The sequence below is a fragment of the Fusarium poae genome (genome assembly GCF_019609905.1).
Source record: "Fusarium poae strain DAOMC 252244 chromosome Unknown contig_2, whole genome shotgun sequence".
Lineage (NCBI taxonomy): Eukaryota > Fungi > Ascomycota > Sordariomycetes > Hypocreales > Nectriaceae > Fusarium > Fusarium poae.
The window spans coordinates 787,387-808,706 of NW_025408660.1; the positions used below are offsets into that span (position 1 = coordinate 787,387).

Genomic DNA, 21,320 nt, shown 5'->3' on the forward strand with positions numbered 1-21,320 from the left:
TCCTCGCGAATCCAGATCAAGGAGGAATTGAATTATTATTTGTTCCTCTAGATCAGATAGTTTCCGGGAGTTCGGGGTACAATCGCATCGCGATTGAATGCCATTTTGACGGCGACGTAGCTTCCAATAGTTAACCTTATAGATACTTGAAGCGCGTCGGAGACTTAATTTGGGGTTATTTTGAAGGGCTTGAAGTGCAAGAAGGATTCTAGCCTCATCTAAAGGTTGTGACATCTTTGGTGGTTGAGAAGTATCTGATTAGATGAAAATGTTGTAGGATGAGGGATTTTTGGTGCACTCGCTTGGATGGTGCATTCGCTTATCAACCACGTTAGTTAGTTATAGAAATTATTAGTAAAAAAGTAAGATAAAGAAATTAGCTAGTAAATTAAATACTAAAAAAATATTTCTATAAGATTATAACTAAAAAAAGTAAATTAAAAAGGTAAAGGTAAAGGCTATTTATAGTAAAGCTCTTGCAATAGTTCTATCTGCTATCTATATCGTCTGTCGTCTAATGGTTCCTATCGATGCTTACAGATAAGGCGATCCGTCAAGCGCTTCAGTAACCTCAAGAGCACCACAAATACCAGATCTTATAGCCCCTTCCATGTACCCCTTCCAGACAATAGAGGTCTCCGTTCCGATAAAGTGAATATTCTTGAAGGGATCACGAATAGACTTTCCGGCACCAGTCAGCAGTCCAGGCTTCATAACTGGGCTAGGTCCACCAAGAAACCAAGGATCATTGAGCCAGTCCTTCTCAATGATGTTAATAGGCTCAGGGATTTTGTCGACAACTGTACCAAAAGCGTCGTTGAACTTCTTCATCACTGTATCCTTGCGCTCCTGCTCAGACAGCTGAGACCACCTTCGACCGGGCTGGCCGACATGGAAGCAAGTAATGCTATACTGTTTATCCTCAGGAACGCAGGTATCTCGAGTAAATGAGATGAGGCCATCCATAAACGTCAGTACACCAGAGAAATTGGCATTACGCCACCAGGGTTCATCAAAGACCAAGATAGACTTTGAATAGTAGCCAAGCTCAGTAGAGCCAGCAAGCTCTTTCTTTGTTGGCGGTGGGTGAGGCTCAAAGTCGATCTTGGGATATAGAGATGTCGGAATAGAAAGAATTACTTTCTTGGAGTGGTATTTGTGACCGCTTTTCGTTTTGATAGTACAACCTTTCTTACCTTGGATAATCTTGACGACGGGAGAGTTGAGTTTGATCTTCTTCCTGTCGAGCTTCGTAGCGAGTTTTACTGCAAACATCTCATTACCTGATCTGTTAGCTCAGTTAGATCGAAAGCAAGGGACTCACCCTGGCGATTACGCAGGTACTGGCCTCCATCCTTGCTGTCAGATGATATGTTTGCAAGACCAGTTCCGCTCTTGATGTAGTTGATGAGAAACAAGGCACTGAGTTCATCCGCCTCGACACCAAGTAGATCTCGCGATAACATGTTCACAAGGACCGGGCCGATGCCTTCTCCAAACTCTTCGCTTGCAAACTCCAAAGCTGTCATGGAGTCGAGCTTCCCAGCATCCGGGCCAAGATGAGGATGTTCAAGGCTAGATCAATCAACATATTCTTGCAGCTTCGTCATGATTGTGAGAATCTCAGCGAGTTGCTCATTCGTAAACTTCGAAGTTAGTCAAGTTCGTGAAGACTGGAGGAAACTTACATCTCCGAACTGACCATAGGGAATGGCATGCGTCGTTCCGTTCGACTGATCGAGTGACAGTCCTTCAGTGCGCTGGACGATAAGGTTGAAGTCGAATTCTTGGGCCAATGCGTACATCTCTCTCTGGTTGCTGTCATTTATCCAGGCGGCACCCAGGTCAACCAGCCCACCGCCGGTAGCAGCTGGGACAGAGAGAGTTTTGCCACCGACCCGATCATTGGCCTCAAGGACGATGTAGGAGAGACCGGCTTTGTCGAGGTCTACAGCTGCCTGGAGGCCACTAAGACCAGCACCAACAACGATCACGTCAACGAATGGAGAAGGAATCATTGCGATAGTGGTTTTGTTTCTATTGAACTGGGCTTGTTGTAAGACTCGGGCGCTACCTATCTATACCTATACAAACAAATCATCTCCTCCATCGATCCGTGATATATCGGGCTGAATCCGCGAGGTTTCCGTCGCCTCAGTGAAAACGGTGGCCGCGGCGAATCTCTTGGCTATACCGAGTCGTCCGCGGTTCCCGAATCCGAGTCCCAGAAGTGCAGAATGCGAATGATCATCATCATGAAGAAATCTCATGGCAGCAACTCGCTTTTTTGTCCTTATTAGGAAGTGGATTTGCCTGTACGATGGCACCAATCAAAATGCCATCCATATTCCTCATGGCCAATCATAGCCAGGCTCTAGAAGTGATGACGAAAGTAGCAGATCAATCGATAGCGGGAACTAGAACTCTAGATAACGTTAAAAACATGCTTATTACACTTTATATAGGTATCTCTGAAGTATCTAAATTGCGCCTAGTGCGTAGATTTATTAAATTGGAGCGATGGTAAAGTAATTCATGTTGAACTTTTAGTGTGATACTTGTGTCGCTGACGAGTTCTTGTCTAATAAGGTCTGTCGAAAGGACGGGTTAAAGTATCGAGTTAACCTACTTGAATCAATTAGAAGCTCGGCAAGATTGAAAATTTAACCTCGATAATAACTATCACTTGACATTATATAACTGTTGTCTGCGACTCGGCATAGTGTGTAATCACCTGCGAAGTATTGCCTTACCCTGTATCACGCTATCACCATTGGCGCTAGGACCCCTGTTGCAAGAGTGACGCGAGCTGACGCGAAGGCGAGGCACGTACCGACGGCACAGTAGAGAGTAATTATGCGACTCAAGAGTCAATTGAAACGAATCACGCATATTGTTTGCATTCATACTACTTGAAGACTACTAATGTGCTTTAAGCAACCTTGGTGATCTTGAATCCACCAGGCAGTCTGGTTTGGAACACTCCCTTGGGATCGTACTTCTTAGCAACCTTGCGAATAAAGTCAACATTCTTAGGGCCATAAGTAGAAAGAGGATCCTGGGTGAAGTCGGCATAGTTGAGATACTCCCAATCGACAGCAGCGCCCTGGTCAATACTGTACTGCTTCATCGTCTTACGGAAGTGAACCATACGCTCACGAGCAATCTTTTTCCTGCTCGACGCCGTTGATCATCAGCTGGACCTGGAACATGACGGCGTTGTCCTTCTCGCGATCAAGACCGACGACGTTGCCGCCTCGCTCGAGGGAGTGCTTGGAGAAGATAGTGGGGATGGCCTGGAAGATGGCGTGGCAGATAAAGTCGCCGTCGGGGGACTGAGCCAACCAGTCGCTGACGAACTGTTTGTGCATCTCCAGAGCCTTCTTGTACAAGCCGAGCTTGTTCTTGAAGGTGATGGCGAACCAGACGTTGCTAACGATGTCAGTATTGACGGTAAACAGAAGGACGACTGTCGCCTACCGGTATCCAGCAACAAGCTCAAGCTCGATCGTCATATTGCGATGAGTATCCTTGCGCAAGTTGGAGGTCTCATAAGGAATCTTCCAGAACTCGTCCAAGGCCTTTGGAGCGACAGCACCAGTGGTATCCTCATACGAGACAGTGATGCCAATCTTCTTATTCTGAGGAGTATAGCTCCAGAAAGGAATGACTGATCCACCCTGGTAGTTGACGATATTATCGGTCCAGTCTTTGTAGGCCTGGACGTGCGCACCGGTTGTTTCTTCGGCCGAGTAGGTGACCAGGCCACCCCAGAGGAGAGGAGCGTCGAAGGCCTGGACGTCGAAGCGGGTGACAATACCAAAGTTGGCTGAGCCGCCCTTGAGGGCCTTCCATAGATCGGCGTTGTTGTCCTTGTTGGCATTGACGATGCGCCTGATGGAACATTAGTAGACGTTGTTATAGCGTGCGCGTACATACCCATCGCCGAGGACAACCTCAAAGTTGACAACCTGGTCGCACCCAAAACCCCGACGGGCAGTATAAAAGGTATTGCCACCGCCAGTCAAGAAGCCAGCGACACCGACAGTCGAAGTGCGACCGCCCGCAGCAGTAGCACCATATGGTTCAAGAGCACCGTAGACATCTCGCCAAATGGAACCGGCCTGGATCTGAGCAACCTTCGTATTCTTGACATACGTAGTCTTGTTCATCAATCCTATGCGTGTTAGTTTCACGTTGAACCAATAGCAAAGACAACTCACCCATGTCAATGGTGACACCATCGTTAACTGCACGCAATTAGACAAACTCAATCAAGCGAGCATCCTACTCACTGTTATTCGCTGCCCAAACGGTGTGTCCACCGCTTCGAATCGCGAAATTACACTTTGTATCGGCTGTCAAGGTCTTGATAATCGTAGATACATCCTTGGCACTCTCGGGCTGAACGATACAATAAGGTTCCAGCTGCGACGACACGGAAAAGTACGACTCAGTGCGGGTCTTGTAGCCGTTACTATCTGGGTAGTAAACGTGCTTCAGACCCTTTGCTTCAAGTGAGGCACACTGAAACGCGAAAGGTCAGTGACATTGCTTTTTCTCCTGAATGCGACAGAAATAGGCTTACGCAAGTCTCCATTGCTACGGCGGGTGAAGCAGCGAGGAGGGCTGATGCCCAAGCCAAGACCGAGGCACTCGTCTTCATGATTGCGATGAAACGGGATGTCACTTTGAGGGGGGGAGAGAAGATCTGAGAGGACAAGTCTGTGCGGGAACTTGGGTACTTTTTGTTGATCGTCTTGTGCAGAAGCGGCTGAGGAACTGGCGGGTTCGTGGACCCTGGTTCTTTGGGGGAAAATCACGCAGATGGAGTCGAATGCTGGGGGGCGATGGGAATGCGATTGGTTCGTCAGATGGGCTGGAGGTTGGATTTGGTAAGGGATTCATGGCATTACTCGATTATGCATGTTGGTTGATCCTGCATAGATGATCTTGATCGTTTTCGGCCATGACCCCGGGATTAACATGGGTTATCCATAGGTGAGGATGCGGGCAGGCAAGGTAGCAGGCGAGGTAATACCAGACAGTATGAAAAGCTATGCAGGAGACAGAGTCTGTTGGTGTAGGCTATCTGATCACCAATTGTCATAAACCACAAAACAACTCAACCGTTCAATTCCCATCTGGCTCTAGATTGACGAGAAGTTAGTGCTGAATCAAGTTTAAGCTCAATCGATGTCATGCCTAAAAGCTAGCTCAAAGTCTGCACCGATAGTGGATTAACGACCCAAAGTCTCGGTGAACTCGAGTACTTCAGGAGGCCATTGTTCCCTCAATCAGCGGCACAGTCATCCTGCAACCCTCAGGGGATATTATCCGAGCGTTACATCGGCAGTTGGGGCTGACGGCTCGTAGTCAACTGTAAAAGGCGGGGATTCATGCCGATCTCCTGATCTCGAGTCATGGCCCTTGTTCACAGCCCGTTACAGCGCGGAATTACCGTGAGAACAGACCAGCTAAAACCTCTGTTTTTTCTACAAGTCTAGGCTTGTTATGGAAGGCCGGCATAACTAATTCTCTCTACCCGGATGGCCCGTCAAGCTTGACGTTTTATTTCTTCCCTCTAATCTCGCCTGACGTTTCCCCAATAATTAAGGTTCAACCCCAGTCAAGTCTCTGTCGTCTCTTTTAAATTCTGCCCCTTTGCGTAGTGATCATCAAATCACGTTCAGCTGTATATCAGTAGACGATGTGACTTAAAAGATTTACACGATTTGATGCCCAAGTTGACACCTAACGATTTTGCGTGTCATTATTTCCACTTCATCCCGTCATGTCGTTCTGAGTTTGCACTACGCGGGGACTCAACTCTCGATCAACTGTTACAATGTCATTTCCTGTCGTCAATGGTGTCGAGGTTGCGGTGCCGCCTCCGTCGGGGTACAGAGTTGACTTTGAGAACCCGCTGACTGATGCGTCGATGGTGAGGAATGCGTACTGGATTTTCGGGATGGAGTTTGCGATAGCGACGGCGTTTTTGGGACAGCGGATGTATACGAATGCAGTGATTTTGCGCAAGTTCTTGATTGACGACTGTAAGTGTTCGATGTTGTTTGCTTGGGATATTACTAACTGGTCGCAGATTTAATTCTTTTCGCTTGGGTACGAGAACCGGTCTTCTTCAATGACGTTTACTAACGATTCAGGTCCTCTCTATTGCGGCTCAATCGTGTCTTCTCAATGCATACAGTCGCAAACTACTCGGCGTTCATGCATGGGAGATGCCAATCGACAGCAACACCCAGGCTAACCTACTCGTCATGTGTACAACACTGACTTACATCCCGACGACAATCCTCTCTAAGCTGACGCTCTGCTTCTTCTACTACCGACTCTCGCCGTCTCTGTGGTATCAATACTCGGTTTACTTTACCGGCTTCCTCTGCAGTGCAAGTCTCATCGGTATCTGGTTCAGTGTTCTGTTTGCATGCAAGCCTATCGCTGCAGGATGGGATGTTAGGATGTCGGTTGGGGCTACTTGCATCAATCGTCCTCCCATCTACATTACCCAGGCTGCCTTTGGTTGCATCACTGATGTGATGTTGCTGGTATTGCCTATTCCAACTGTCATCGGTCTACAAATGTCTACTAGACAGAAGCTTGGCCTCGTCGGTCTCTTTGCTATCGGTTCCATTACTCTTATCACATCCATTGTCCGACTGGTTCTTCTCTTGCCCAGCTTGTCAAATCCCGATCAAAGCTGGTCATTGGCAGAAGGTTGTCTTTGGGTGTAAGTTTTCACCTTTCTTTTATCTAACATATCTGACAACGACAGCATCATTGAAGCCAACCTTCTCATCATGTGCGGCTCCCTCCCAACACTTCGTGTCTTTCTCAAGAACGTCGCCCCTCGAGTTCTCGGCGACAAAAGCACACGAAAAGGCAGTGAAGAGCAAAGTGGAAGCGCCAATTTTGGCCTCCATACCTTTGGTGGTTCAAATGGACCGCGCCGCAAGTTTGATACGCTCGTTGAGCTGGAACATGATACTCACTTCAACAGAGTAAGCCTGCGGCCTGAGGGTATGGGTAAGACGGACGTAAACATCTACAGTGGACGGTGGGATGAGTCTTTGGAGAATAACCCGACTGGGGATAACGATAGTGAGGACGGGATACTGCAGACACGTACGACGACTGTTCAGTATACGAATATGTAGCTTATGATGAAACTAATATTAATTGAATTGGACCCTGAGTCAGTTCTCGTCGATACCCCATCACAGACAATTATTAGTACGTCTAGCCTTTCAACCACAGGTTGCATATTATGTGAGGCCAAAGGGCATATCGCCTGTATGTTTTCATTTGTATTCTCTACTCTTATGTTGGGGTTGATGAGGCCTCTTGGAGGTTCTCAATCTTATCACTCGACCCCGATTTAGCTTATCTGAAACAGACACCTGTCCTTATCTGGTTGGCAGGCCGACCTTAAATTAGCAACAAGAACTGGGTTTGCGGGGATCAAAAGCTGAGACAATAACTCAATCTTCACGTTCAGTCACTCAATCAACATGTCAATCACCCGTATTGAGATCGACCCTGAGGGTGACACTCTCGTCATCGTTCCAGTTAAGCCGACTTCTACTCAATCTGAGGCCCCAAACTCTCCCGATGAGAAGCACTTCCTTTGTTCCAAGAAACACCTGACCCTTGCCTCTCGTCGGGCAGCAAGGCTCTTCTCAAGTCAATTCAAAGAGGCTTCGGTCGAGTCAGATGGTCTCTATCACTGGAAATTCGAAGCAATCTTTAATCATGAAGCATTTTCCCTCGTCTTGAAGATTATTCATGGCAAAACACGTGGGATTCCCCGCGACATGAAGCTCGATCTCCTAGCTGACATTGCGACCATCGTTGATGATCTACAATGCCACGAGGCCGTAGCATATTTCAGCGAAAGCTGGCTCTTGTGCTGGCCCAGCGCGAGAAAAAAGGCCAGAGGGAAAGAATTGGCTCAGCTGATCCTCTCATCTTTCGTTTTCGAGCATGCTTCGCTCTTCGAGAACTACACCAAGTTGGCTATAAGACACAGTGACGATGTTCCATCAACATTCGGGTTGCCGATCCGGGTAGATGTTTCGAGTACGTCGCAAGTGAACATAAACGAATGACACTAACTAAAGATTAGGTCAAATTGAAAACACTAGGACCCAGATTTTCGAGCATCTCTTGGATGGTTTAGACAAGCTCTACGACTGGATCCTTGATGGAAGCGCGGGATGTAATCCCGCATGTCAAGCTTTACGGCTGGGGAGTCTATCACAAGCGAGGAAGAAGCTGGGTCTATATCCCCGCCCGTCGTCTCCATTCTCGAAGCTATCTCTTGACTCTCTTCTCGAATCTTTGGCAACTGTTCAGTCGCCAGCCTATTTCGGACCACCAAACCAAGGCCCTGTCGCGATGTATTCCAGCAAATGGAATATTGAGACTTCATCTACGGTTGTCGTGCCTGGAGGTTTTTTCGGGGGTCAATCGAAGTCTACACAGCCTGGGACTAATAATGCCTCTGTATCATCGCCTCAGCCCTCCGGCCTTTTTGGGCCATCGGCTTTTTCTCAGACCACCAACAGTCCTCCACCTCGCCAGCTCGGTGCCCCTCCTCAGCCTACTGTTGGTCTGTTTGGTTCGTCTACTGCATCTCAGAGCCCTGCAAGCGGTGGCTTGTTTGGGAATGCTAATTCCAAAGTTGGAACTAATACTTCAGCGGCTGAGAACCAAGAACAGCCCGCAATTATTGTTAAACATAATTGTCGCTTGAAGGACCTTATCGAGCCCTTGGTCATGGCAGCTGAAAATGAAATTACAGGGCTGAAACTTGCAGACTTCCCAAGACCGTAGTGGCAAGATAGATATTTAGCGAGCGTGGATGGGGGCAGTCCATAGTATTTAATCTATAGCACATGAACAATTGCAGTTCACATTGAACTTTCCCGAAGCTCCCCGATAGAGACCAAGTTCGTTGCTGAATTAAACCCTCGGCCACAAGTCTCAACTGCAAATAACACATCTGGCTCACAGATAGAGATTCAGTTCCCGAAAAGACTGAATGCATCATAGCTACAACCTGATATAAACTGCTCATCCAACTCGTCTTCGACTTTTGTATTCGAACGCGAGAATGGTCTGTAGAAAGAACTATTCTAGTCTACGTAAATGCAGCCCCGTCTCGGTCAAGAGCCCAATTAACCAAAAGCTCGGGGTAACCTTCAATCTCCTCCTTGCAACCCATCAACCACTTCCATCTGCTTTCAACGGTATCTGAATGACGGATCCACTTGTTGTAAAGGTCATCAAGAATCTGGGGCAGCGAATTTTCAGCATTGCTCTCTTTCGCTCGATCCAACAGCTCTTTCCATTGTCTGCGACGGGTGTTGATAAGGTCAAGAGCTTCGCGTGAAAAGTTCGAGTTGTTGCCTGCGTTAAACCACGGCGTCTGCTCAAGGAGTGCTCTCCACTCCCTAGCTTCAGCTTCTGGGAGGTGGCCAACGGGCGTGAAGTGTTGGGAATTGAATAGTTGGCACAAGAGTGATGAAAAGAAACCGAGTTTCTCGTCAAGCAATCCCACAATCCATTTCTTCAGATACTCAGCGAGTTCTCCTCGGCCAATGGTGTCAACGAAGCACCTGTTGCAGCACATCCTGTCCCGATCTTGGCCCAGCGACTCAGTTTCCCCGTGGAGACTGTACCTCCATCCATTATGGAGCCCTTCTTTGCGAAAAGACCGAATCTCTTGCCAGCTCTCGCATCCGGGGCACCGTGCCATGTACATCGGATACAGACGTCCAGTGCCGTTGGTATTTCGGGCGGACGGTTTCTTGCTTCTCAATGTACTCAAGAATCCTGGGAAATGACGATCTAGATCTGTCGCAAAAGAGACTTGCCGAGACGGGACGATGGGAAAGTGTTGACTGCCACGATTGCCCGCAAACCGAGTATAAGAGAAGAGGCTCTTGCGGAACCGACACTCATTACAGTTCCGAAGATATCTCTTCTTGCCACATTCTTCGTTCTCAATGGACAGCGCCATTTCATCAAACAGCTCCAGTTGTTCGTCATCGTCCATATCGCGAAACTCTTTCTCAAAGAGCCTTTCAAACCCAACCAAGCCTAACACGTTTAAAACGTCCAAGTGCTCAGCCGGATTCCCCTGGACATCACACATGACACATTTTGTCACCGCGGAAAGGTAAAGCACCCGTCTGCTTTTCTCCAAACGATATGCCTCAGAGCCTCGCATCAGTCGATGCTGAGGCCGCCACACAGGGCTGCTTTCCCAGGTAGTGATCATGCGAGCAGCATCAGAGTCCGGAAGAGGCTTCCAGAACCCTAGCCGTAGTAAGGAATGGTTATCAAAGCATTTGTGAGGAAGAAGACGAAGGCACTCGGTGCAAGCCCAACGCATTGATTCCCAAGCTGCGTCTTGCCAATCAGGATCGAACTTGCTGTCTCTCGATCGGAAAATGAGAGTTGGACCGCCGTGGTTACTTGAAATCTCGAGTTGGAGAAGACGCTCGACTAGATGTTTCTTTTGTAGATTTATGAGACGCCTGAAGTGTCTGCTGGATTGGTTCCATGAAATGAGACCGATAGGGTCGAGAAGACGGATACCTAGTATGAGGGACCAGAAAGAGGCGGACAGGCTTATGATTCTCGTCAACAACGATAATCAGAAGCTAAACACCTTGCTCGAGCGACATCCTGAGCATAGTGTCTTCTTAACGCAAAATCACCAGAGAAAAGTTGACGAGTTTCGAAAAAGGAATAAAAGGGAAATTGGAAAGAAAAAGGCCAGGTCTAAGGTAACAGGGAAAAGGCGTTTCTGAGCCACGTAATGCATCCAGTGAAGTAAATAGTGTGGCCGTAAATAAGACGATATCATATTCAATATCGTATTGCCTGCACGGTATAAAAATACCGTGCAGTGCAAGCAACACCGGAAACCGTGTAGTACAGTGCATGGTCGTTCAAATATCGTATAAATATGATATCAAATATAGTACAAATACTATGTAATTAGATCAATATGAGGTCTCTCCCCATATATGAAGCAGTATGAAGATCCCAATTTACAGAACTTTTTACTAATGAAGTGTAACCTGGTTAGGACGTTGATCTGCACTCGGCTGATGCCGATAGTAATAACACCACCAAATAATGGCCTCGCTACAAACTCCTAAGTGTTTGAGTATGTAACAAGCTCGACAGCTCTCTGAGAGCTTCCAGTTCTTCTTTTCTTTAATATAATCAATTTGTTGGTTCCCAAGAACACTTCTGAACGAATAAGGCCTTTGCCCCTTACACGAAGCGTGTCAGCTCCTGAATCTTTCCCTACTTCATCAACAAGTCTTATTCTACGAAATAATGACTTCTCAGCGCCCAGGCATTAGCGTTTCCTTCACGGCTACATCATCCCAGACTTCCCTAGCCCCTGATTCGTCGGTTATCAGCGACAACGGAGATTCTGATGTCGGAGAGACATCTATTTCACCGTTGTTAGCCTCTCGATTTAAGAAGAAGAAGCGTACGTCGAAGATATGGGATCATACGCCCTTTGGAAGGAATCAGATCGTCCGTAATACGGAAGGTCAGATTATATGGCGTTGCAAGTACTGTAAAGGGAAGCCTGCCGAATATCTCGAAAATGGAGGCACGGCACACATCTACAAGCACCTTAAATCTCACACTACTCTCCATATATTAACGCCTAATGAAGAAAGGGCTGCTAAAACACGGAATCACCTTGAGGAAGCCTTCTCACGGATGTCTCAGAACACGAATCCCCTCAAACGCCGTCGACACGATGACGAAACGACAGATCTTGACGCTGATAAATTTGAGCAACTGTATGTAGAGTGGATTGCAGACTGCGGGATTGCACTTCGTATGCCAACAAGAGAAAGCTTTCGAGCGTAAGTGCTCTAACATACTTAATATTAATGGTTCATATACTAATCTTATGCCCTTTTAGCTTGCTCAAATTCCTCAATCCTGGAGTTCTCTCGATTTTACCTACATCACATCAAACGATTCGCGAGTGGGTGGTGCGAACGTTTGGGACGCAAAAACGACGTATACGACAAGTTCTCCAATCAGCTATCTCAAGAATACACTTCACCATCGATATATGGTCCTCTCCAAATAAGCTTGGTATCCTTGGTATTGTTGCACACTTCATTGATAGTAATGGCGAGCTGGTTTCATATTGTGTTGCTTTACGAGAGGTACATGGCAGGCATTCAGGAGAGAATCAGGCCCATATTGTGATGAATGTCGTCGAGGACTACGGAATTGTCACCCAGATTGGATACTTTGTTTCAGACAATGCAGACTCGAATGATACGTTGATGAACTCTCTACAGAAATGTACGTCTCTATCCATTTATTGAGAGAACAATACTAAGGATTAATAGTGTTGAATGAGAGGCACAATATCATATACGACGCGAAACATCACCGCCTTCGTTGTAACGGTCATACCATTAATCTAGCAGCGCATGCGTTCATGTTCCCAAAAACCGCACCCGGCGAAGCCCCTACGAAAAATCAGGTTAAAAAGGATACTACGAACGAATATATCAAGCCTTCAGACGCTGATATATTGAAGTGGAGGAAGGCTGGTCCTCTTGGCAAGCTCCACAACATCGTTGTCTTTATCCGATGTAGTCCACAACGGATACAGAGGTTTAAAGAGATCAGTGAGGAAAAGGGTCTTCTTCGTGACAACGATACAAGATGGAACTCAAAGTACTACATGATTGAGAGAGCCATTGAGCTCGCTGATCAAATTGATTACTATTGCTCAAAGGAGAAGGACCTTAAGCTTGATTCGCGTATGTTATATACCCAATTGAGAGGACAACACTAATAGTCTCTAGTTTCCGAACAAGACTGGGCTGAGCTGAAAAAATTTGCAACTTCCTCAAATCATTCACCGATGCCACCAAGGCTGCAGAAGGTCACGCGCATGCAATCGATCGAACGCTACCCATAATGGACTTCCTGCTTAGCAAATTTGAGGCTGCACAAATCGAGTACGCAGATGTCGCTTTTATGGCGCCTTGTATTGATGCTGGATGGGCGAAACTCGACGCATATTACACTCTTACAGAGCGGTCATCTGCTTATGTTGGAGCTATTGTCCTCAGCCCTCATCGTAAGTGGCACTACTTTGACACCGCCTGGGAAGAACATCCTGAGTGGATTGAGAGCAATAAGACTGCCGTAGAAGATCTCTGGAAGTCTCGTTACGCACCAGTCGCCAAGTCAGCGGAGTCGTCAGCCCAGTCCTTGGTTGAAAAGCCACTAGCGAAGAACTCGTTTCTGGCATGGGAAGACGAACATGAGGATTCCGAGCTTCCTACCCTATTCGACGAGTATCAGAACTATATATCAGCCCCAAGAATCAAAGTCAAGGATGTACGAAGGTGGTGGCTTGAGGATACACAACAAACGCTCTATCCAAACCTTTCCAAAATGGCGCTGGATCTTTTGTCAATTCCTGCGATGTCTGCTGAGCCAGAACGTCTCTTCTCCGATACAAAAATCACCCTCCAAGATCGCAGGAACAGGTTAGGGATTGATATAATTGAGGCAATTGAATGCATAAAGTCCTGGTCGAAGACTCACAACTTGGCTTGGGTTGACGATGCTGAGCTTGTCTTAGATACAGCTATCATTGGAGAAGGTGAACAGAAGGGGACTTCTAACATTATACCTGATATTACGAGCAATAGATAGTATGCAAGCAATTCAAACTCACAATGCTTGGATCTGTGGAGTTTTCTTTTGACCTCTAGATCTACTTCATTCTCACACCTAAGCAATAGGAGTGACGTTAAATTGGTCAACTATGTAGCTTAAGCAAACCCTTAAAATACGCGAGCGGGATCTAGGAAAACGTTTTCCCGATCGTTCTCGTTATCTGGCAATAGTATAATCTTATATGTTGGCTCTGAATAGCTTCATCTTGTTACGGTCCGCGGGACGATCTTGAAGCTCAGCCTTACTCGATTTGGTTAGTTTCATGCTTAGGCCATGTGGCTCTTCGCACGCCGTGCGATATGATATTACGATACGATATTACTTAAATATAGTGGAATACCGTATGCCGTGCAGTGCACCGAATTCCTAAACAATCCAGTGCAGTGTGGCGCTGAAAAAATATCGTATACGGTATTTTGCACTATTTACTTCACTGAATGCATCATCCAATATATATGTAGTTAACTAGTTAGTTACTCTATTTTTCTTTTCTTTTCTTTTTAAACATGTGTTCTACTATCCTCCCCTTTAAATATTATTCTGTTCAAATACATTCTGTCCTAAATAATATCTTCCTGTACATATGTAAAGCTCCTAGGACATGAATTAATTACAAAATCATTAACTATACTGCTAACTATGCACTGAAGTGAAGGTTGTTAACCTGGAGCGATAGGCAAACACATAAGCGTCTTGTCACAGCCTGAGTCTGAGCCCGAACCTGAACCTGATCCTGGGAGCGCTATAGCTATATATATGAGAATGCAGTGTAAGGTCAGGGACCTTGCATCCTAGTCTTTTGCCGTATAGCGCAGCGGGTAAGGCCCTGAATGCATCCAGGGACCCTGGCCGTGACACTAGCCTTATAGTTTGGGTCTGACATATGTGGTGGTTGATAAATCAATTCATTAATTGGAAGGTTAGGTGTAGGAGGAAAAAGTGGCACACTCACTTGGATGGCACACTCACTTATCATATATGTTAACCTATGTTAATCTTTATACGGATGCTAGCTATTCCGTCCTCCGTGAATCAGTACTCTAAACTTGCCAATCTTTCCGGAGAATGTCTCTTATTCGAGAGTAGAGATTCTCATCTTCCCGTTCCCACGGCTTATCCTGAGGAAAAACAATTTTTCGTAGGCTATTCAATAATGAGATAAAGGGCTTGTAGTACGGTGTGAAATTATCGGATATTGTCTTCATGAAGATCGCCTCCTTCGCCACAACGCCTAGTTTCATTCCCGCTAACTCCTCTGTGTCTTGGACATAATTCCACTTCTCAAACCGTGGAACAGCTCTACTACGGCCTGGCCCGTCGTAGTGAATGCATATCCAGAACAAGACCCAGAAAAATGACTCGAGATCGTGCATGAAAGAATGCTGCTCGCCTAGTAGCGCCCCGATTGCCATGAAAGCGCGTGTTCCGGTTTTCCCCTTTGCTCCTGACGCAGCTTCCCGTGACTTTTTTACAGCCAGGTCAAGGTCGATCAAAAAAGAAGGCCATGAGGGGTTATCATCGTCTTCATTCACCATGAGATTGTTGATCGAAATGTCACGGTGGAGATGACCTGTTTTGTGCAGAGACTCATGTCCCTCGATGCAGCGCTCGAACGCAGCAAGCAGAGCCGATCGAGAGCTCGCTTTGTAAATGGGAATCCCATAATCTCGGATAATGACACGCCGGTGTACCCGATTTTGTGGTGTACCAGGGGCTTTTGTTGAAGACGCGGAACAGGATCGCTTGCTAGAAGGAAGATCGGCGCCAGTTTGACTAGATGATCGCTTCCTGTTGGTGCTGGTGCTGGTGCGCCCTTCCCTTGATACGCCAGATGCAATGTTATTCCGCGGCATAGGGCGCGGCAGGCGATAGTTCGCAGCTGTCCTGATATCCAGACCACGCCGAGTATTGTTTTGAATATCGTCATCCATTCCACGTATCTGGACTACCTCATGGTGATAATATCGAGCCACATTAATGACTCCCTTATTAGTCGCTTCACGTAACAGGTCGCCTTCCTCATCGCGCTCTGGGTATTGCCATGAATCCTTAATCACAAGCAGCATCTTTGGCTGCCTTTCGGGGTGAGCTTTCCAACATGTCGTTGCTCGACCAGCTATGCAGCGGGCGCGCTGCATCACCTGGTCGATGATAATTCGCTCAGTCGAACCGTTCCGGTTGATCTCGATGAATCGCTCCTGGTTTTCCGACTTGATTGTCGGATCAAATCCAAGTTCCTCCTCGTTCATCCAAAGAAAGCCAAGAATTGTGAACACAAACTGGAGCCCATCGTCATTGATGTTGAACTGTTCGGATGCGATCCCCCCGAGTCGATCAAACACCCAAACTCTCATGAGAGATCCACAGATAGTGAAGCCCAAGACGAAGCGGCGGGTGTCCTGCGCAGCGAGCACTTCCCTCGCGTACCTCCCAAGATCAAGCCAGGCCTCTGAAGCTTTATCGGCCGAAGGGTTGCTCTTGAGCTCTCCTGGCACAAGGATCTGGGACCAGTGGCACCTTGAGTCCTTCCCAGCTTGAGGATCATTCACAAACCCAACGTCTATTTTTCGCTTCCCCACAGAGCCGTCAATGGGTTCGTTAGGCTTTGCCAATGGCCTTCGTCGATGTTGATGCGTCGAAATGGACTTTTGGCCGTCTGCAAATGTCGTCAGTTTCTCGCTGAAGTCAGCAAACCAGCTCAGCACATCATCCTGGTTCGCATCTTTAGGCCATCCCTTCCAACCGTCTTCAAAGAGTGGATCACTACCTTCGAGGCATTGCTCGAAGAACGCCTGGGCCGCTGTCTGAAGGTCGGCCACGCCCCCAAAGTATGTGCTGTGAAAATTGCGGAGCCCGACATACATAGGGCCAAGCTCCTCCTTCAGCACATCGTCCACATATTTGCGATGCTCGGACGAGTTCGCGAAGCTGCTGGTATTGCGCAGCCATGGAGTCTGTTGGATGGAAGAAGCTACCTGTCGGGGAGGCGGGGTGGATTCGGTGACAGCGTTGTAGAGTTCATCCCAGATTAGGGCATCGTCTGGTTCATCGACGAGGGCTGATTTCAGGAGAGGTTTGACGCGATCGAAGTCAAAGTCGGCAGAGGCGGCAGTAGAAACAAGTCTTAGGAGATCGCTTCGGAGGGTGCCACGACCTGTCTTCGAAGGCAAGAGGCGGGTGGCAGGAAGAATTTGAATCGCTGATAGAAGACTGGACGCGAGATCCTGCACATCTTTATACTGGTTAGACGAGTGCCTCAAGGAAATTGTTCCGCCGTACCTTCATGTTCAAGCTGGTCTAGGGCATCTGGAATGCAGGAGAGATGCGCCCTTTCGCATATCGAACTGAAAGAACCGCGAAAGGCATCAATGCCATTCCCAATAGGGTTATCCTCGATGATCTTAGACTGTGGTTGATTCCCCATGGTGGATGGGAACAAGAAGTCGCGTTTGTCGCATGTTCCTTTGTGTAGAAAGGATTCTGGCCAGCAACCCAGTCGCCTGGCTGAGTTACTGCCGGGAAATTTTTGTTCCATGCGTCTTAGTCATCGGACGCGCTCAGACGGGGCCCCATAGGGACACGGGTACCCGTGGGCATTATGTAAGCGTCGATGGCTAACACTACGACAACTACCAACTACAACGAGAAATGGCTATGGGTTTGTGCAGGGTTCAAATCCACGACACATCTGGGCTCAGTGTAGTGGAAACAGGGGTTGCACGTGGCGCAATAATATCCGTGCCCTCGTGCACGGATCGCTATGTGATCCTAAATCCACCAGAAGTGCTAGTGTAGTGTCGTGGATTTGAACCCTGGGTTTGTGCAGACCGGATTGATGCGGAGGGATCGCGGCCAGGTTGGTATATGAAATGACCTTATGAGGCTGTTCTCCCGGGTGTAACAAATTCTACTACCTCTACGGCTATAGAGCTGAATACAATGCCTGCTGCTCCTTACTATCTTCCTCACATGCTCTCCATATCTCCCCTGGCCCTAGGTACTATTAAGAGGCGATTCATCATGAATCGCTCACCAAAATGGAGATGTTCGCTTAAACTTTTAGGCTGGATCGTCTGAGGCTCGATCGAGTAGCTAATTGGTTAAAAATAACCCCAACCCCACACTTGAGGTTAGCTAGCGCCGACTTGGGGTTAGCGCAACGCAGAGGATGTCACGGCCAGGGTCCCTGGATGAATTCAGGGCCTTACCCGCTGCGCTATACGGCAAAAGACCAGGATGTAAGGTCCCTTGTGACGGTTGTGATTCCCAAGGGATAAACTAGTCCGTACTAGGTTTATGTTGGCAGATGTGTAGGGCGTTGTCACTGAGCGGTTGCGAAGTGTCACGTCTCTTAATAGTGAATAGTGCGGGTAAGGCGTATTCAGGTAAAGAAGTTTTGTTCATAGCTGGTGGGCTAACTGTGCTAGCTAGTACTACTGAAATGTATATATACATGAGGTTATGCAGGTCGAACGAGGTCGGTTCGACTCTGTTCGACAGGCATGCAAGGCGAACGAGGTTGGTTCGACTCTGTTCGTCATGCAAGTCGAATGGGGTCCGTTCGACTTGTATAGGGTAGGTCTATTCTAAGTGGTGGAAAACGTGGGGTATGTTATCTCACGTGGGTGGAGATTAGTTGGGTCGTAACAACTCTGCCCTTAGCCTTTACTCTGCCCTTAGCCTTTACCCTAACCCTAGCGCTGCCGCGCCTCTGCCGAGTGCTAAACACGCGCTTACGCACATCCAGCCGTTCACCTACCCACCCAACTTACACCACTCCTACCGTCTTTTTACTCACTTCACACAACTCTCACGTCAGCCGTTACCTACTACCACGTACTTCTTTTACCTTTTACAACCCTTCCTCTCTCTCTGCCTCTCCCCCCTTTCTCCTGACCTTAACTTTGCCCCTAACCCCGAACTCTGACCCGGTCCGTCTGAAACGGCACTGTGTCGCACTGTACCCTATGGAACCACCCAACCAACCCTCACACCACCGGCTAGTAGCTACTTTTACCTTTTTTGTTATCCCTATTGATGCCGTTGATGAGGCGTAGCCCTGTGATCTCCTCCCCTCGGCTAGGCTGACCTCCCGTGATGTGGGCGAGGAGTAGCATGAACTCCTCGAACTTCTTAACCAGCTTGAGGTACTTCCTGATACCCGCCCACTTCCACTCACCCGTCTGATCAAGGAGGTCGGTCTTCCGGGAGCTCGCAATAAGGTCCTTCAGCATCTCGACCTCCTTACCGGCGAGACCGTTACGATGGATGAAGGATTGCCCCCGCCTTGTCTGCGTGAGATCGTCCTCGATACCGGCCAGGGGGATCACAAAGCGCTTATCATCACCCTCCTTAAACATCAGCTGACCCCAGAGGAGATCCTCGGCATCGACCGTCATCATGGCTACCATGGTCCGGAGTTTATCCATCAGGATAGGCCTGCCCATAAAGTACATCATCTCACCTTGCTTACTCCAGGATACCATAAGCCTGCTCCCTGTCTCCCTTGCAATCTTCTTCCCGAATAAGAGCAAGCTAAGTATATAACCCATAGGTGAGTATGTGGCCTTGCAGAGCCATACGTCCCGGACCTGGGCGAATCGTTGGATGAGGTCTTCCATGCCGTCCCGCTCCCGGGTAGGTATGGCCCACTCCCCCAGCAGCGCCCGTCCTGTGAAGACGAGACCGGCGAGCACGTAGGTGAACAGGTGGGCCGGTCGCAGCTGCCCCGTCTCGGCGTCAATCCCTAGCACGCCGACGAAGTGCCACAGCGGGCTATCGAAAGGGTCTCCAGGGAGCCGCTGCGTCCAGAAGCCCGCCAATACCTGTAGTATCCGCTCTTGTAGGCCGTTCTTGCTGTTAAGGCCATCATGGCTGCGGCGACGGCGGTGGCTGTGTAATGGCCTGCCCCCCTCGACCTCCCCTTCTGACTCTGACTCTGACTCTGACTCTGATGCCTCCCCTTGCAGATGGGCCCAGAGCGTCTCGAGGCTGGCCCTTTGCGCTGGCGTAAAGCGAAAGCCGTGGTCGGCCAGGAGTACCTCTTCTTCTAGCGACAATACATTGAGGCAGTAGCATAGAAATCGTTTTATGTAGACCAGATACCGGTCCATACTGGTCTTCTCCTGCAGCGGCCCGAACGGTCGGCTGTGGGCGTCGTGAGGGTGTGGGCTGGCTAGCAGCAGTCGGGTCATCAGGGGCATGCTCTTCAGTCCGCCGATGCAGCGGTCAAAGAAGAGTCGATCTAGAACTTCGTTCATATGCCGCAGCACCTCGTCATTGCCCTCGTTACCTCGGCCGGGCATCTTACTACAGGCCTGGATATCCATCAGGTTCCTGCCGGTAAAGTGGGCCGACCAGCCGGTCCGCTTCAGCCAGTTGGTCGTCTCGTGCCTCAAGATACCTTCGTCCATGACCTTCTGCATCTCTTCTTGTTCCTCCTGCTGTAGTGACCATCCTTTGGTGATGTGGGTGATCGTCATCTGGTCTTCTGGCTGGGTAACCGTCGTCGCTCCTCTTCCTCTTCTCCTTCTTCTTTCACTTCCCCCCCTTTCCTCCCTCTCTCCTTCCCCTCTTCCCACTTCGCGAACGCAAAAGTAACGGATCGCCCTCTTCGGACCGGTAAAGAACGTCTGTAGATGCACGGCGGCCCAGAGGTCCGCCTGGGTCTTCCTCTGGGCTGCCTTGGCGTTGTGCTCGTCGTTGAGGTGCACGCGTAGGCACTTCCAGCTCGGCGTGAGGTACCCGCAGCCCGGCCAGGTACATGCGAAACCCCGGTGGATGGGGGGACCCTCGACGGGCTCGGCCGGGTTAGATGAGCCATGCCGGGCCAGTTGATCCTCCCTTGGTCCCTCTTCTAGTAGCGTTGGTAGTAGGCCCTTATGACGGCGGATGAGATCGCTGCGGACTTGATGGCTGAGATCTGGGTGACGATCCTTTAGATGGCCTTCTAGGTTACGGAAGCGGACTGCATAGCCGTGGAAGGCACAGATCAGTGACTGATATTCTTCATTATAAAGAAGCCACCTTCCTTCGCCCTCTCCTCTTCCTGACCCTTCTGTTCTTCTCCCTGTTGCCTGGGTATTACTATTAGTATTGCTGGGTGGTAAGTCTGGTAGGTGTTGTTGGGCTGTCGCAGCCATGATTAATTGGTTGGGTTGTATGTGTGGTTGGATAAGTTGAGCTGATTGGTTATGGCCTTTCTGAATTGAGATGGATAGAGAGAGAGAGAGAGAGAGGTAGCGTAGATAAATGGATAGATGGATAGACAGGCAGACCATCCCAGCCTCTTCCTTTTTTTCTTATCTCTCTTCTCTTACTTCGCTTTTTCTGTTTTCTTGTTTCCTGTCCTGGTTTACCCTAAGGACCAAAGTGGAGACTTGGGGTTAATTGAGAGTCTGTGATTGGCTGCTTGTGTGGTTGGTAGTTTGGGGTTGGTAGTTTGGCCCCCCCTGTCATCAGCCCCGACCCACCCGACAGGGTCTCCCCGCACCCCCATTGGCCCGTGCCGTTTTCCGAGGTTGGTAGTTTGGCCCAAACTA

General features: G+C 48.5%; 8 protein-coding genes across 8 annotated transcripts; 2 read left to right on the top strand and 6 right to left on the bottom strand.

The window, feature by feature from the left end:
* Nucleotides 1–534: 534 nt before the first annotated feature.
* Nucleotides 535–1,529, bottom strand: FPOAC1_013491 (uncharacterized protein; the record flags this gene model as incomplete). The annotated part of the gene is made up of 2 exons (XM_044857832.1): nucleotides 535–1,283; nucleotides 1,325–1,529. 2 exons carry the CDS (start codon nucleotides 1,527–1,529, stop codon nucleotides 535–537), a joined length of 954 nt encoding a protein of 317 aa, XP_044701214.1.
* A 51-nt stretch (nucleotides 1,530–1,580) lies between these two features.
* FPOAC1_013492 (uncharacterized protein) lies at nucleotides 1,581–2,018 on the bottom strand (the record flags this gene model as incomplete). Its single annotated transcript, XM_044857833.1, has 2 exons — nucleotides 1,581–1,646; nucleotides 1,689–2,018. The coding sequence occupies 2 exons, from the start codon at nucleotides 2,016–2,018 to the stop codon at nucleotides 1,581–1,583; spliced, it is 396 nt and encodes a 131-aa protein (XP_044701215.1).
* A 914-nt stretch (nucleotides 2,019–2,932) lies between these two features.
* FPOAC1_013493 (uncharacterized protein) lies at nucleotides 2,933–4,666 on the bottom strand (the record flags this gene model as incomplete). The annotated part of the gene is made up of 7 exons (XM_044857834.1): nucleotides 2,933–3,116; nucleotides 3,160–3,432; nucleotides 3,481–3,894; nucleotides 3,940–4,177; nucleotides 4,224–4,250; nucleotides 4,296–4,527; nucleotides 4,589–4,666. 7 exons carry the CDS (start codon nucleotides 4,664–4,666, stop codon nucleotides 2,933–2,935), a joined length of 1,446 nt encoding a protein of 481 aa, XP_044701216.1.
* Nucleotides 4,667–5,848: 1,182 nt separating this feature from the next.
* FPOAC1_013494 (uncharacterized protein) lies at nucleotides 5,849–7,178 on the top strand (the record flags this gene model as incomplete). Its single annotated transcript, XM_044857835.1, has 4 exons — nucleotides 5,849–6,056; nucleotides 6,104–6,123; nucleotides 6,168–6,751; nucleotides 6,797–7,178. The coding sequence occupies 4 exons, from the start codon at nucleotides 5,849–5,851 to the stop codon at nucleotides 7,176–7,178; spliced, it is 1,194 nt and encodes a 397-aa protein (XP_044701217.1).
* Nucleotides 7,179–7,532: 354 nt separating this feature from the next.
* FPOAC1_013495 (uncharacterized protein) lies at nucleotides 7,533–8,856 on the top strand (the record flags this gene model as incomplete). The annotated part of the gene is made up of 2 exons (XM_044857836.1): nucleotides 7,533–8,100; nucleotides 8,147–8,856. The coding sequence occupies 2 exons, from the start codon at nucleotides 7,533–7,535 to the stop codon at nucleotides 8,854–8,856; spliced, it is 1,278 nt and encodes a 425-aa protein (XP_044701218.1).
* A 307-nt stretch (nucleotides 8,857–9,163) lies between these two features.
* FPOAC1_013496 (uncharacterized protein) lies at nucleotides 9,164–10,715 on the bottom strand (the record flags this gene model as incomplete). The annotated part of the gene is made up of 2 exons (XM_044857837.1): nucleotides 9,164–10,626; nucleotides 10,700–10,715. The coding sequence occupies 2 exons, from the start codon at nucleotides 10,713–10,715 to the stop codon at nucleotides 9,164–9,166; spliced, it is 1,479 nt and encodes a 492-aa protein (XP_044701219.1).
* A 4,104-nt stretch (nucleotides 10,716–14,819) lies between these two features.
* On the bottom strand, nucleotides 14,820–17,203 carry FPOAC1_013497 (uncharacterized protein; the record flags this gene model as incomplete). The annotated part of the gene is made up of 2 exons (XM_044857838.1): nucleotides 14,820–17,011; nucleotides 17,059–17,203. The coding sequence occupies 2 exons, from the start codon at nucleotides 17,201–17,203 to the stop codon at nucleotides 14,820–14,822; spliced, it is 2,337 nt and encodes a 778-aa protein (XP_044701220.1).
* A 1,576-nt stretch (nucleotides 17,204–18,779) lies between these two features.
* On the bottom strand, nucleotides 18,780–20,261 carry FPOAC1_013498 (uncharacterized protein; the record flags this gene model as incomplete). The annotated part of the gene is made up of 1 exon (XM_044857839.1): nucleotides 18,780–20,261. The coding sequence occupies one exon, from the start codon at nucleotides 20,259–20,261 to the stop codon at nucleotides 18,780–18,782; it is 1,482 nt and encodes a 493-aa protein (XP_044701221.1).
* Between the last annotated feature and the right edge of the window lie 1,059 nt (nucleotides 20,262–21,320).